General features: G+C 49.7%; 1 protein-coding gene across 1 annotated transcript in view; it reads right to left on the reverse strand.

Annotated features, from left to right (window-relative positions):
* Positions 1 to 15765, reverse strand: part of VWF (von Willebrand factor) — a 124531-nt gene that overhangs the window by 78703 nt on the left and 30063 nt on the right. The window contains exons 9-13 of the mRNA XM_090272686.1: positions 14795 to 14906; positions 13727 to 13773; positions 5223 to 5359; positions 4597 to 4735; positions 2795 to 2895 (exon numbers count right to left, since the gene is read on the reverse strand). Of these exons, the coding sequence (XP_090128812.1) occupies positions 2795 to 2895; positions 4597 to 4735; positions 5223 to 5359; positions 13727 to 13773; positions 14795 to 14906 (536 nt within the window). The remainder of the gene's footprint in view (positions 1 to 2794; positions 2896 to 4596; positions 4736 to 5222; positions 5360 to 13726; positions 13774 to 14794; positions 14907 to 15765) is intronic.

Genomic DNA, 15765 nt, shown 5'->3' on the forward strand with positions numbered 1-15765 from the left:
AATTTAAACTAAATGAGGCAAGGATTATCTGTTTAGTTTCACTGCTGTAACCTCCGCCTCTCCAATAGCTCCTGTGAACATGCAACAGTAACATGTTGAAGAAATGAATGCTTGAACAAATGACTGAATGAATTCCTGAATGAATGAGGTTCTCCTCTGGACACAGGCTGAACTGCAATGCCCACAGTCAACATTGGGAATGATTCTTCCCACTCAGCCACAGCTCGGCACCCTCTCTTTCCTCCTCATTCTCAGACCCGCTGACCTCCTATCCCCCAAGTGCTCTCTTGTTCACTGCCCCCTGCCACCCCCCCAGGCCTGCCTTGACTCTCATCCCTTACTCTCTAAAATGACATCTTCTTCTGTCTCCTCGGCCTGTCTCAGAAGTCAGCTCACCGCAGATGAACAGTGTGAACACCAGGCCAGGGCTAGTTGCCAGCCCTCCATTAGCCCAGCAGCAGGGACTTAGAGAACACACTTGCTCTTTGAATAAACCTCAGATCAGTGACACTTCGGACAAGACAGTCAGAGGGTGCCTTCTACACCGCTCTGCCCAAAGCTGAGCTGGGTGCTGTGTCACAGCCAGCAGAACCCCACTGTCTGGACCACCCGGTCCTCAGACGCAGGGCTTCTATACCTCACCTGGAGAGAAGGAGAGCCGGGAGCGCCTGCAGCCTCCTCTCCGGCTTACTCTCTGACTGAGTGCACTCAGCCTGCTCCTCCCAGTGTCCTGCCTCCAGCTAGGGTCCTCCACTGGGCAGCACCCACAAACCCCAGGGTCAGCATGGTGATGCACCTACCTCCTGGCCCACCCACAAATGCCCCCTTTCCTCCTCCAGACCAAAACCCAGAGGATGTTCCCACAGCCACAGGTCATCTGCCCCTGTCCTGAATCTCAGCCAGTGAAGTCCTCTTTTTGTTAGCTAGCTGGACTGAAACCCACCCCAAAGATAACCCTGCATCCCACTCCCACAGAAAGAAGTCTCCCTCTCTCTCCTCAGAAGAGAGACAGAGCACAGAGGAACCCGAAGAAACCGCCACCTGGACAAGATGTCATGGGTCTGCGAACTCAGAAGAAATCATACAGATCAAGAGCACCCTCTGTGGGGTGGGGAGGCTCCTAAGGAAGTGAAGTTGCTAATGGGGCACCTCAATCAAGACCAATGAGCAGAAGATGGCATTAAAAACCCAAGTTCGAGTCCTCACTCTGTAACCAAATGACCACGAGACCTAGGGCAGATCGCTTTCTTGCTCCAGAAATGATGGATCTTTATTTCCAACTGTAAATGAGGGATTGACAAAGAGATCTCTTCTTGCTCTATGGTCTGTGGCTATAAGATTTTGTTTTGTTTTGTTTTGTTTTGTTTTTAATAAAAGGGGGAGGAAAGGTAGTTAATTTGGAACTTTCTCAAGGACTTGAAAACAAGAGAAAGAAGATGATGTCATAGGATGGAGGAAACCAGGATCTCATCAGGGACACCCCAGATGCCCAACACAGGATTATACCACCAGCCCTGTGGAACATGGGACCCAGGGACACAGAAGGGGATTCCCCAGGGATGCTAGGAATGATCTAGGGCAGCAGTGTGGTCTTGGGACCTACGGGGGGTCTCTGATGCCCTTTTGAGGGGTCCTGCAAGGCCAAATTATTTTCATAATACAAACATGTTATTTGGCTTTCTCCCTCTCAATCTCTTACAAGTGTGAAGTGGTGTTTTCCAGAGGCAACATGACATGTAATATTGCAAAAGACAGAATGCAGAAGTGGATGTAAGACCAGCTGTCTTCTATTAAGCCAGCCATTAAAGAAATTGGCAGAATTATAAAACAATGGTATCCTTCTCACTACTTATTTTTATTTTTGGAAAACATAGTTATCCCTCCCCCAAAAATAAAACATGTTGTTTATATTAACATGTGGTGAGTTTATTATTTTTAATTCTAAATGAATTCATAAATACATATTTTAAATGGCTCTGATTTAATTTCTAGTTTTTCTAGTCTGGTAAATATCAATAGATATAACCTTCAGAAAAGATCTTGAGGTCCTCAATTTTTAAAAGCACAAAGGCACCCAAGCACTGGTCTAGCGGGCAGGAGGAGGCCAGGAGCTGCCAAGCTCCACTGCCAGTCGGTGTGCAGTATTGGATGAGTCTCCCGCCTCCCCGCCCCCAAGAGCCCTGCTTGCTTTGTTTATATAATGGCAGCAACAATACCTACAAGGGAAATTTCCAGAGAAAAACTTATCTGGAAGTTCTGTGGAATATACAGATCGCTATCCAGATGTGACTCCATGACTCCGGAGAGCAGGGGGAAGTGCCCTGGACTGTAGAGGCCCAGGGCCCAGGGGAGGGATCTGGTGGTTCCCAGGGCAACCCCTCCCAGGCAGTGGGATGGCTTTGTCCCCCAGGGTGCATGACACAGTCTTGGCTGTGAGTACCAATCTGGCTCTTTCCTTGCTGCCCACAGTGGATACCAGGAGGACACCCCTGATCCCAGGACTTGCAGCCAGGAGGCTGGGCAGCAAATCTGCCCTTCCCAGCCCCTCGGGAGCCCATCACCTCTGAAGGCCCTGGGAGTACCCGAGCCTCAGACATGAGAACCCCCAGGGCGAACAAGGAGGTCCAGGCAGCAACACCAGCCCCTCATAAACAAGAGAAGCCTGTTCCTCACTCTGGGGACATGGGGCCTGTGGAGAAATGAATTCTCCCACACACAAAGCCACTCTGCCCAGAGCACAAGGGGCACTTTGTAAGGCTGGGCTGCAGGGAGGCCGTGATCAGAGGGGGCCTACCTTCACAAGCAGTCTCCCGCGGCCATCCCAATCCATCTGCAGGTCTTCCCCGTAGCTGAGGCGCACAGAGGTCATCACGGTGTGCTGGATGCGGAGGTCACCTAAACCGAGCAGGGGCAGAATTTAGGCTGAGATGGAGAGAGGGCAGCGTGGTGGCAGGCAGATGTATCATGGGGAGAGATGCGCTGTCTCACAAAGAACTGTAGCAATAAAAGCAATCAGTTATGAGGAAGATGGAGATGTCCATGAACCTTAAGGGGGTCTCAGGAGGAAGGGTGATCAGGATGGGTGAAGTGCAAATAGGATTCCCCAAGAAAGTGCCTCCTTCTTCTTGCAGTAGCCTGCCATGCCCCCTATTGCCACAAGAGGGCGGAAGAGGCTTGTGCATCCGAGGAGCACATGGGCGTCCTGAGCTAAGGCTGGCTCCCGTTGAACTAACACCTGAGCATTCCCTGGGCCCCTCCCTTAGCTAAATTACTCAGTCCTCACAGTTGAATGATACCGTGTGTCCTGGAGGAATATGTCACCTCATGGGCAGACGCACACAGCATTAAACTAATGTACAAGCATGCTGTGTGCCCACTGGCCCAAGGTCTCTGGCTGTGTGCAATACCAGGATAATGGGTCATGGGGTGGCCAATGGCCATGAAGAAAAAGAGAGAAGGGGTCTGAGAGCCACTTTGAAGGTGAAGGTTGAGATTATGCTAGGCAAAAAGGCACAGGGCAGCCTCGCAAATCATAGGACATGTAGGTTCTTCCCTGTTACAGGTCACAGGGTCACCTGGCTTTGCCCCATGATATCCTAGGGTTTTACCCATCACCAACCAACCCCCACCCCCACCCCTGACCTCTCAGTGATAGCCTCTGCTCCTTTTCCACCTCAAAGCAGAACCAAAAAACCTGAAGCCCAACCCTCCATTCTCCCCTTTGGTTCAAACTAAGTGAGAATCCTCTTGGTTCTGTTTCCCCTCTCCACTTTCTCCCAGGCCTGGAGCAGCCTCCTCTTTTCCAGCAGCCAGCCTCTTCCTCCATTTGTCCTCCTCCTCCAGGAAGTCTTTCTTTCTTACAGGATGCATGCCAAGGATACCCAGCCTGCCCTCTAAAGATAGCACTCTCCCACATTTCCACAGAAGAGGCAGCAGTGAGCACCACTAAGTGGTGGTGTAGGGGACTGCTTTGTGTGGTTTCTGGAACTGTAGCCCAGCTGCAAGCCAGGCACCTAAGAGCCCTATAAGACTTGACCGGAAAACTGGGAAGGCCAGAGGCAGGCATGACTCAAAGGCCACTCAGAGTGCTCCCATGGGAATTAGATTTAAAGAATGCATATTATGCTTTGAAGCTTGCTCTGTTTTTCTTATCTCTTAGTTAACTATAAACAGTGTGTAGCATCAAACACCTGAACAAATGTATGAAGCCTTCTACCTAGTGTCACTATGGTGCCAGGATGTCTCACAGACCCTGACCCAGAATGGCCACTGTGTTCCTTACATTGTTATCTGTAGTCAGTAATTATTAACTGTAACCCTAGCATTTGAAGCTGATTGGTAATTTATGAATCCTGATCTTGTATCCCCCAAATATCCTCCTCAATAAAAGGGACTAGGAGGGAAGATTCGGGGCTCTTCCCCTCTTGAGAGATTTGCCACCTCTTCTCCTTCCAGACAAAAGACAGTGTCTCGGTTACTTCGTTGTTTTTCATCTGCGATCCTAAAACCTCTGCTGGACAGGGAGTTTCCACTGAGCCGCGGTGTTGGGGGCAGTTTGCCTCAGAGCGGGTGCTGTGGTGAGGAGGAGGGACCCACCTTGTAGGAGGGGTATCTGGACATCCTGGCCATCTATGGCGATTCCTCCCCCGTGCTTCAGCTTCACCAGGCTGTTGTGCAGGCTGGGCAGGCGGACAGTGACTGAGCGGGTGCAGACAGCATCGGGGTCATCGGCACACTGCCAAAAGGGGCATGCAGAGTGATGTCACTACACCCCTGCCGGCCCAGGGCCCCAGCCCAGGACCCATAGTTCAGAGAAAGACTCCAACCCCAGACAGCCTCTGACTTTCTCACAGAGAACAACTCCATTCTCACATCTCGCAAATGGTGCCCCCTGGAGTTGTGCAACAAGAAGGCCCTGAGCCCAGCCTATCCCCCTGCCCAGCTTCCCATGGCTCCTATGTCCTTTCCCATTTTGGTCTGGTCTTTCCTAAGAAACTCCAGGCCTCTGGCTTGTCTTGTTCCTTGGGTCTATCATTCTCCAGCGAATCAGGGTCTTTGGACCTCAGGGGAAGCCCTGCGCATGCTGTACATCCTCACCTTAGTGCCATTGTCTAGAGGAAGGAAGTATACACGTGGACACAGCAGCTCAGTAAAGATGGACCACCTTGCCCCACCCTGCCCCTCCCCAGTCTGCTTCCTGACGGGCGCCTGGCAGAGCTCACCTGCACCGTCTCTATGACAATGGAGAAGGAGTTGTCCTGGCAGTCCCGGGCCAGCAGGTACTGGCAGACCCCACTGAAGGTGAAGTACCTGTCATCAAAGCTCTTGAAGTGGGATTGTCCTGTGATGAGACACTCCCCTGCAGGGACACAGAGAAGGGCGGGAAGCGGGAGGAGGAGAGGAAGTCTGGAGTGGCAAAGATGGAAGCCTGCACGAGGTGCCCCCTCACCAAAATGCCACAGACTGTCTGCGAGTTCTACAAGACTCTAAGACTCTCAAGACCGTGTTCCTCAAACCATGTGATCATTCCGTTCAATGCCTGATTTTATCGAGGCGGGTACCTGAGGGAAGTGACAGAGCCACACGCAGTCAGCAGCAGAGCCGGGACCAGAACCCGCGGCTCCTGGTTCTCAGCTCCCCACGACTCCCACCCACTCCCTTGAGCTCTGGCTCCACTAGGGTCAGGGCCCTACAGCCTGCAGAATACACCACCCAAGGAGAGGTCCTTCTCTGCACTGGCATTGTGGGGGCTCCAGGACGCGGCCCCACCTGGGAGAGCCCCTGAATGCAAGTGGGCAGAAAGGCCAGCTGGGAGGGCTGATGAGAGGGATGAGGCGGGGCCCTCTCCAGGCTCAGCAGTGCAGAAGTCAGGACCCCATCCTCACCCCCTTAGCTGAAGGGCGGCTATAAGGCCCCCTCGTGGACAAGTCCATGCTGTGACTTCAGTGGGGTCAACTGGGGGCCAGGAGGCCATGTGCCCATGATCTCACCCCACCCAAGCCAGCTCCTCAGCCCAGGCTGACATGTTTGTGGGTAGGGATGAGGACTCCCCTTTGTCACCCTGCAACTCAGGGCCCTCAGCTCACCCCCACCCAACCACTACTCTCTCCTCCCCCAGGCTCCATGCTGCTCACCCAGCACCCCTCAAACCAGAGATCACAAATTCTGGAGAGAATCCATGCCGGGGCCTCTGCCAGTGATGCCAGTGGTCCCCACTGACCCACCCTGGCTTAGGCAACCCCATCTCCAAGGCCCCCAATGACCCAATGAAGCTGAAGCAGGCATCTGGATCCTTCCCAACCTCTCTTGATGTATTTCCTCTCATCTTTGCTTCCTACTCTATAGAAAAATATAGACACACACCATGGCTGTTTCATAAAGTAGGGGGCCCTTGTTCCCCACCAAGATAACCCCTGACCTCCAAACAGCAGACACTTGTCCTCCATTGCACTGACCTACTTTTCCCTGGTGGGGGGGGGGGGAGCTCTATAGCTGCTGCTGGACGCTGTCACACAGTCAGGGGTCCCCAAAGGCCACAGGGAGATTCCAGCTGCCCATGTGTCAAAGACAAGCTCCACAGGCATTCCCTGCCTGCCACCTCATGCCCATATTTGCACTGAGAGGCAAAGCAGATGCAGTCAGGGGCCAAATCACACAGCTTTGAATCAGGTATGGCCCTCCGTTGGTATGTTTTGGAGGCAGGAGTTGGGGTGCGTAGCCCGGGCTATGTTCCTCTGCCTGGTCCTCGGGGCAGCTGACTCCTTCCAGCATGGCATGGACCAGAAGGGCACACTCAGCCCGGAAGAAATCAAGAGAAAGTAGGGAGGCCCCAGACCATTCTCATCAGCATCACCTTCTGTGATAATAAGAAATATATATCTGGTCTTTGTCCCTGGCTCCTGACATGCAGCTTCTAAAGTCCTTGGAACATCCTGAGTTAAAAGCATCCTTTGTTCTAATGAAGCCACTTTTAGTGGGTTCCTGCAAAGCTTCAGGATGGGAGCTGATTACAGAAAGATCAGGGCATGATTGGAGAGGGCGAGAACTTCCGGTCCTACCCCCAACCTCCCAGCTACCAGGGAGGGGAAAGGAACTGGAGATTGACTTCATATTGATTTAATGGGTCATACTAACATAATAAATCCTCCATAAAATCCCAAAACAACAGTTTGGAGAGCTTCCAAGTTGGTGAACATATCCACATGCCAGAAGATAACAGACCCCAACTCCACAGGACAGAGGCTTCTTTGCTCTGAACCCTTCCATACCTCACCCTACATACTCTTTATAATACCCAGTGTAACAGGCCCGTAACAGCAAGTCAGGTGTTTGCCTGAGTTCTCTGAGCCTTTCTTGCAAATTGTCGAACCTGAGGAGGGTATTGTGGGAACTCCCAATTTGCAGCCATGTCAGACAGAAGTAGGTACCCTGAGGACCCAGTACTTGTGATTGGCATCTGCAGTGGGCAGCAGTCTTGTGGGACTGAGCCCTTAACCTGCATGGTCTGTGCCAACTCTGGTAGTTACTGTCAGAATTGAATTGAATTGTAGGACGCCCAGTTGGTGTCCAGGAAATCAGAGAGGTAGTTGGTGGGGAGCGGGGGAGGAAATCACACATATTTGGTGTCAGAAGTGCTGTGAGTAGAAATATATAGATCATGCCTTCCCACTGCATGGGCCCCCACAAAGGCGGGAATGAGGGTCCTTGTTCGCAGAAGTCAGAACAGAACAGGAAATGAGGGTCATCTCAGCTGACTGTGAACGTGCTGGAACCCCAAACTCACTGAGGTCACAGGAAACCCTTTTGCAAATGGCTCTTTCTCAGAAACTACCACCATTCTCCAAACACGACAATACAGGCCTTCGTGTCAAATGTCTTGACCCCGTTGCAGTGAAAAGGGCAGGAATTTTTCTTCCAACCTTTCCCTGTTTTCTCAAGAGCATTCTTATCTGAGTAAGAAATTGGACTTCCCTTACCTTTGACCATGTCCAGGAAAAGAGGGGTCAACAAGAACATGTCCAAACATTCTAAAGAAAAACGCTCAGGGCTAGAATCTAATCCTCTAATCTGATTTCCTGCTCTGACCCCCACTGATTTGTGTTCTGAAGTTTCTCAGGAATCAGAAATCTAAATATTTTATTTAGCTTATCTCCTTGGTACAATTGAGGGATGAAGCTGCAAGCACAGGAAACCCAGGGACTTGGATGGGTGAGTTTCTGGGGAGTAGGTGGCCCTGGGAGGTGGAACACCAGCCAGAACAATGGGCCACGTGGCAATGCCCACCCATCCTCTGCCCCTGGCAAGCAGGTCACGCAAGACTTCCCAGTCAGTTAGTCAGCAAAAGGCAGCCCCAGTAAACAGCTGGCCCAGCATCAGCCAGGGAAGGTGGGCACCTATAAGTTTAGTGAATGGCCCTGTCCAGTGTGGTTCAGCGGGTTGGGCAGCATCCCACAAAGCCCAAAAGGTCACCCATTCTATTCCCAGTCAAGGCACATGCCTGGGTTGCAGGCCAGGTCGCCGGTCAGGGGCATGTGAGAGGCAACTGATTGATGTTTTTCTCTCATATCAATGTTTAGCTCCCTCTCTTTCTCCCCCCACCCCTGTACCCTCTCTCTAAAAATGAATAAATAAAATATTTTTTAAAAGATTAGTGAATGAATGAAAAGCAGGTGATTCTTAAAATAACATAAAAAGTAGAACAGCCAGAAGTGAAGTCATATCCACTACATGAATAAAGATGCTCCCTCAATAAAAAACAAAGTAAAATAAAATAAAATGAATCTTCTGATGAAACACATTATCTCTTCTAAACAAATCCTTTTGTGTGCAGCAAGGGAGCCTCCACGGGCCTGCTCTGCTCAGCTCGTTGGCCCCCATCCTTTTCCAGGCAGCTTCAGAAGCACCAGCCCACAGACCTTAGCAAAGCAATTCAGACTCCCTCCTGATGTAAATATTCACCAAAGCCTGCCTCTAAATCACAATCACATAATCCCAACCAAATGTACCGGGTATATTTCTAAGTGTTCTGTGGGTATCATCTCACTTACTGCTCCTCAGAGAAGGAAAACTCTGACTCCAAAAAACCTCCGCTGCCTTGCGGTATACCTCTTCAGGGGAAAGGCTAAGGGAGTAAACCCCGACAGAAAATCCGGAGCCGGAGTCCCTAAGGCGGTTTGACGTTGTAGTCAACACCGGCAACTCCTGCGGCGCACCTGAAGCCAAGCTGTATTGACTCCGTCTTTCCCTTGGACCCTTCAGCTGCGAAGAGAGGGGGGGTCTGCTGCATGGGCAACAGCAGACCCTCCATATCACCCTGCCCAGGCTCTGTAGCTTCAGCTTCACTGGAGAGGACACTCCAGCGTCATCGTAAGATGTCGATTCAACACGGGAGGAGACAGATACCGTGTCACTCCCGAGTCGGACTGCACAGCCATTCTCGGCGGTGCAGATAGACTCTTAAGAAGCTACACCATCGTCTCTCGAGACAGACGGCTGCCGACGACTGCTCCTCTGAGTTGGCTGGTCAGTATTAGCCCAAGTTTGTAGATAACAGAAGCTAAAGCACAGAGAAGAACTCACCCAGGGACCCAAAGGAGGCAAACAGGGATTTGTGCACGGGCATCTGTCTGGCTCCAGAGCACAAAGCACTTGGCACCACCCAATAGTGCCTCCTGGGCTGGCTCCTGCAGCTTCTCATAAGCCTGATTTCATGAGGCACAAGCCTGATGTCATTCTGATCCTGGGCCCATGGGAGCAACTGGGTCTGGCTACGGAGAGTGGAGGAAAGCCGTGGCTATGAACGGTGATGTACTGGCCTGACCCAACAGAGGTGTGAGTCCAGAAACCCCAGCATGGGCTGAGGCAGGCCACAGCACTTTCCATGATACCTAGAAATGCATGCTTCTCCTGGATATGCATGGGCCCTGGTTTACTCAGCTCTGTTAGCCAGGAAGGAAGTTTGCCTGTGTTAGAATACATTAGAAATGATCCAAACCAAATGTGTAACAAGTGTACCAATGCCCTACCCACCCCGTCATCCAGACAGAGCAGGCCCACGCACCTCCCACACCAAGCCCAAGGTAGGTTCTGGCTTGGTCTCACCCTCCTGCCCCACCTGCCCTAGCCACACCCCACCTCACACCACCCCTCCCCATTCCAGGCTGCTGTGGGCATGTGCCTGACCTTGCTTAATACAATGGCTGGGACTGGGAAGACGAAAATAGCTAACATTTATGGAGTGTTTCCTAGGTGTCAAGTCACAACGGCTTCCATGGGATGAAGCTGCTGTGAATCATCGCTATGTAACAGATTAGGAGACTGAGGTGGTACATGATTAAGCAGTTTGCCCAAAGTCACCCAGCTAATGAATGGTGGGATTGGAATGCCAGCCAGGCTGCCAGAGTCCCCAGCCCATGTTCCCAGCCCCCATCCACCTTTCCACACTCATAGGATTTGGCCCACAAATGGAAAGTCCTCCACTTACACCTTCCCAGTTTCAGAAAAGTACCTTCCATGCTCTTCCACTGGGACTTTGAAATTCCATAACCAGAGCTCTATTTGTTTAAGGAGTGGTCTCTATTAACAGGCACACTCCTTCCTCATTTACTCTAAGCAAGCATTTATGGTTCAATGAGAACTAAATTATCAGAGCTTCTCTGAGCAGGATGTTTTGCAGAGGAAAGGAAGAGAGGTTAGGGGCTACAGAAAGGGAGTCTGCAGGCTCCGGGGAAACCACAGTTTTTGCCTGGGGCTGCCCAAGCTCCCGACCGGAATAGAGGTGTGAGTGAGCAATGAAGATCTCAAGGAGCTTGTCACAGAAGCTCCATCCAGCCCCTCCCCAGCCTGACGGATGCTCAGCTGGGCAGCTTGTTCTCCCTCCCACTCCCCACACACAACACTTTGTGCTAGGCAGCTTCTAAGATGCCCCCTATGGTCCCCACATACTGTATTCATGTCTTTCTGTGTGTAGACAGACACGTTGACTTGTTTCTAGGAAATATAATACAGCAGAAGTGAAGGATGCCAGTTGGAGACCAGGGTTTTAAAAGACTGGCTTCTATCTGGGCTGCTCGCCCTCACTCTTTCTGACATCACTCATCCTAGAGGAAGTCAGCTGTCATGTCATGAGGCAGCCCCACGGAGGGACCCATGTAATGAGGGACCAATGCCTGCCAATCATTGCATGCGACAGCTTCAGAGTGATTCCCTCACCCCGATGGAGACTTCAGATAAGACCACAGCCCAGTCAAGAACTTGACTGCGGTTTTATGAGCAACCTTGGGCCAGAGGCATCCAGCTAAGCTACATGCAGATTCCTAACGTGCAGAAACACTGAGATAATAAATGGGTGTTGTTTGCTAAGGGTGGAGATAATTTGTTACACAGGAATAGACAACCAATACACTATCATCTCATTCCAGAGAATCAAAATCCAGCTATCTATTTCTAAGACTCACAATGTCAGCTCCTCCAGGGACTGCAAAGAAGCCCCAGTCTGCTCTTTGCTTCACTAACAGAGCCAAGAGTATCCCCTTCTAGGACCTTCCCATCAGACACTCTACCTGCAACATCACACTAGGGACATAAGATAGCCCCACTGCCCGCTGAATCATGGCACAGTGTATAAATATGCCTGTGTGATACAGGTTGACCTGGACTGGGAGGCAGCAACCAACTAAACTTCAGAACTAGAAATAGAAGGTCAGAGCCAAGGCTTTGAATATGCAGAGCAGTAGCTTAGTAGTGGGGTTGGCAAAATATCAAACCACTCAGTGGGCTGCACAGTTGAAGCTGGTTACCCTCCCATCAAAGCTTCAAGAAAATCTCTTGCATCCTCGGTAAAGCTATTCTCTAATTTTTGAATTGAAGACCAATGAATATTATTGTCTACCCCAGACCAAGCATTCTATCATGTATACAGTGGGTGTTCAAATAATTGTTGGATGGATGGATGGATGGATGGATGGATGGAAGACTTTTTCTATAGAAAGTGGTTATTAAGAATTCTTAATCTGGCCTGGCTGCTGTGGCTCAGTGGTTTGAGTGTTGGCCTGCGAGCCAAGTGTCGCTGGTTTGATTCCCAGTCAGGGCACGTGACTAGGTTGCACGTCAGGTCCCCAGTTGGGGGCATGAGTGAGAGGCAACCACACAGTGATGTTTCTCTCCCTCTCTTTCTCCTTTCCCCTCTCTCTAAAAATACATAAATAAATAAACAAATAAATTTTTTTTTTTTAATTCCTAATCTGATAGTCAATCTGACAAAACACAATGAGGCGAATTCCTAATTCCATCGACTGTGGCTCACAGATCTCATACAAAATATGCTCATTATTTAGGTATTAGAAGTTTTTTTACAGGTCAATTGCAGCAACTTCTTATGTCTTTCAAAAGGCACCGTAGGTCTTTCACAGGCTGTAATTATGTTAAATTGGAGGATTGCTACCACTTGCAAGAGCAGTCTTTCATCCTTCAAGAATTGCACAGAAGATAAACTGACTAGTTAGCCATCTTTGGGCCAAATTAATTGACCTATTCTTCATGCCCACTTTCCAGCCAGTCTCAGAATTTTCCCAATATAGCAGGCATTAGGTAAGGTTTTAAGTAACCCTAAAGCCACAGACCCCAAATATGATCCCAGTATCCAAGCTCAACCCCCTGTTAGCCCACCAAAGCCAATGTGGCCTCTTGGGGCTACAGGGAAGGAAGCCTGTTACCTGGCTGTATGCCTTGCAATTTTCTTATTGCACTTTACAAACATGGGGATCCACAAAGTAGAATCCACCATACAAATTGAGGCTGAGATGGCTAAATGTGAGACCTCTCTAGAGCTCATGAAGGATAAGAAAGATCCTCCTACAAAGAGATAAATCAAACACTAGTAGGGAAAGTAAAGGGAAGAGCAAAAGTAGAGGTCAGGCTGTTGTGAAATTGAGTCCTGTCTCTTGCTTAGCAGCTGTGAATCTTGGACAAATTATTTAACCTCTCCGGGTCTGTTTCCTCTTTTGTAAAATGTGAATAAATTATACCTGCCTCACAGGTTGTTGTGATGAGGCAGTAGATGTAAAGTGTTTGGCATATTGCCTAGCACACAGCAAACATCATATGAATGACCATAAAGGGAGAACAGTCAGGAAAAGAGCCATCGTCCTTGGGGGGTGAAGCAGAAGAGAGCTTTGAATGGGCAAAGTTTACAATAAATAGAATAGAATTTGGGGCCAAACAGAGGAGAAAGTAAAAGACAGAGAATATAAGACAATTCTTCCTAAACAGATTTTCCGTGGGAGGACAGGATAGGAAGAATCATTTGTTGGTCTGATTTTCCTAGTTCTTAGACCATGCCAAAGTCTTCATATCAGGCATTCCAGAAAATTCGAGAAGTTCTCACTTCAAGCTTAAAGAATTACCAGGCCCCCCTCCCTCTTAATTTTCCAAAGAATTTGAGTCATCTTTGTTTAGTCAACCGTGACCTTACAGTTTTTGTAGCTCATTCAACCTTAATCCTTTTCTCATGAGAAAAAGACAATAAAACCTTGGCCCAGGTGCATTCTCCCTCAGCTGGCCCCTGATTGGATTAGCCCAGCTGGTATCTGAAACCACAGCTCTGGTCAAGGGATTACATCCAGCCCATGCAGAAATGCCGCCTTCTCCCTGCCTTGATGTGTGGCTAGTAAGGGAGGACATACCTCTCCATTCAGAAAAGACAGAGAATGAGCAAAACATCACTTACCTGGACATTCTTCATTGCTGCAGATCCACAGGCCATTTCGGCAAATGCTGTTGGGGAGGAAAGCACAGGTCATGGGTAGTTCTGCAAACACAGGTGCATAGACAGTTTTGGCTCTCCCCACAGATACTACCACCCCCAAAGGAAGGGATCTGGGAGAAGAAAGGAGCGGATGAGGGTCTCTATGAGGGTAAAGGTGTACAGGACAGGGCTTTGGCCACAGAGGAACCTTGGAGATAGTGCCAAAGGGAAGAAACCCCGACAGAGAAATAGACAAACCAAAACAACTAGGGGATCCAATGCCCCTACCCAGGCACTAAGCAATCAAATTCCTCTCCCCAATCTTCCCAGGGCACATGTGCACACACACAGACACACAGACACACACACACACACACACACACACACACACACACACACACACAGAGCTCATGGAAGAGAGGAAGGAAAAGTTGTTGAAAGGGATAACACCAAGAATCATGTCCGGCAGTCTCGGGAGATTCCTGGAACACTGCCAAGCAGGGACCAACAGCAAAGAGAAGAGCACTGGGGACAAAATGAGGCGTTATATTCCCCGTGCGCAGGGGCAGGTGAAGTTAACCAGAGGAAACATCCAGAGGAGCTTCCTGAGGAAGTGATTTGAGCTGAGCAGAGACGGCAGCCCAGGCTAAGCCTGGCTGATTGCAGGAACCGTGGAGGCCACGCCGCATGAGTTTCCACGGGCACTGCAGCCTCCTTCCACCTAGGGGTAAGTGATCTCAAGGAGGGAAGAACTGTCTGTGGCTTACTGATTGTTATGTAGTCCCTCACCAGGAAGAAAGAGTCACTTATTAAAGCATAGTTTGGGGAAAAGCTTGTTTGTATGTAAAGTCCTTCTCTCCCTGACCCTGCTGCCTCTAAGCATATCTGTAAAATCATCCTTGCTTTCCATCATTGACTTCCTTGCCCTTCCCCTTATCTCAACCTCTGGTCCCCTCAGCCCAGATGAGGTCCTATTCCACCTGCCACTGCCCCTACTGACCCCACTTCTCCTTCGCAACCCCTGGGCAGCTGTCCCAGACCACCAATTACCAGGTGTTGCAGTCTTGCGAGAGGGAGGCGCCTGGAGGGTATCGCTTCCCAGAATGCACACAGGAACACTCAGTGCTTTCCACGCAGCGGTCTTCATCAAGGAGCTGTCCCTCTGGGTTCAAGGGCATCAAGGCACAGACTCAACCTTGTCATCATCATCATCATTACTCATCACATAACTCTAGAATCCCCATGGGTGATCATCATCAGCCTAGGGCTTCTTCAGAAAGCTCAAGAACTTGTTATGTGATGTTAATCTCTCACATTAGTGTAACATGAGGGAGGGGGATTGTTAATCTCCACTCTCCTGATGAAGAAATGGGGCAAGAGTTTTGTTCATAGTCTCTCAGTAAGGAAGTCATGAGTCTAGGCTGAGGACTTCTTCCAGGAAGCTCAAAGAACCCATGGGATGTTTGCCTTTCACATTTCCGCCATGAGAGGGAGGAAGATAATTCATCTGCATTTTACGGATGAAAACAAGGCAAGAGTTTTGTTCAAGGTCTTCCGGTAGGGACATCGTGAGTCAAAACACACAGGACTCACTCCTACTAATTTAACAGGGTTTTTCACCCAGACTCACAAAGTCTGTCCTGAGAATGACTTCCTGGTGCAAAGTTCTTTTTCAGCTAGGCTCACATGGCAAATCCAGAAAGCATTTTAAAATATCTTTCTCCCAGACCAGTTTCCTGACACTAAACTGAAAAACACAAAAAACTGCCATCAGATTGGGCCACATGCTCCCAAAACAAAGTCATTGTTGGCACCCAGATCGTCCTTCTGTTTCCTAGACACAGGTGCTTTCGTGGATACAGTACGACAGGAAAATATAAATTAAAAATGAATACCAGCTCAGCCCTGACCACTCTGTATGAAGACTTCTAAAAAATAAATAAAAGGCCTCTGATTTCAGTGACAGGGAACAAACACAAGGGGCATTCATCTGGCTTCCCTAAGCCAAGAGCCCTGGCAAG

Source organism: Furipterus horrens, unplaced genomic scaffold (assembly GCF_987537825.1).
Source record: "Furipterus horrens unplaced genomic scaffold, mFurHor1.1.pri manual_scaffold_4, whole genome shotgun sequence".
NCBI classification, from domain to species: domain Eukaryota; kingdom Metazoa; phylum Chordata; class Mammalia; order Chiroptera; family Furipteridae; genus Furipterus; species Furipterus horrens.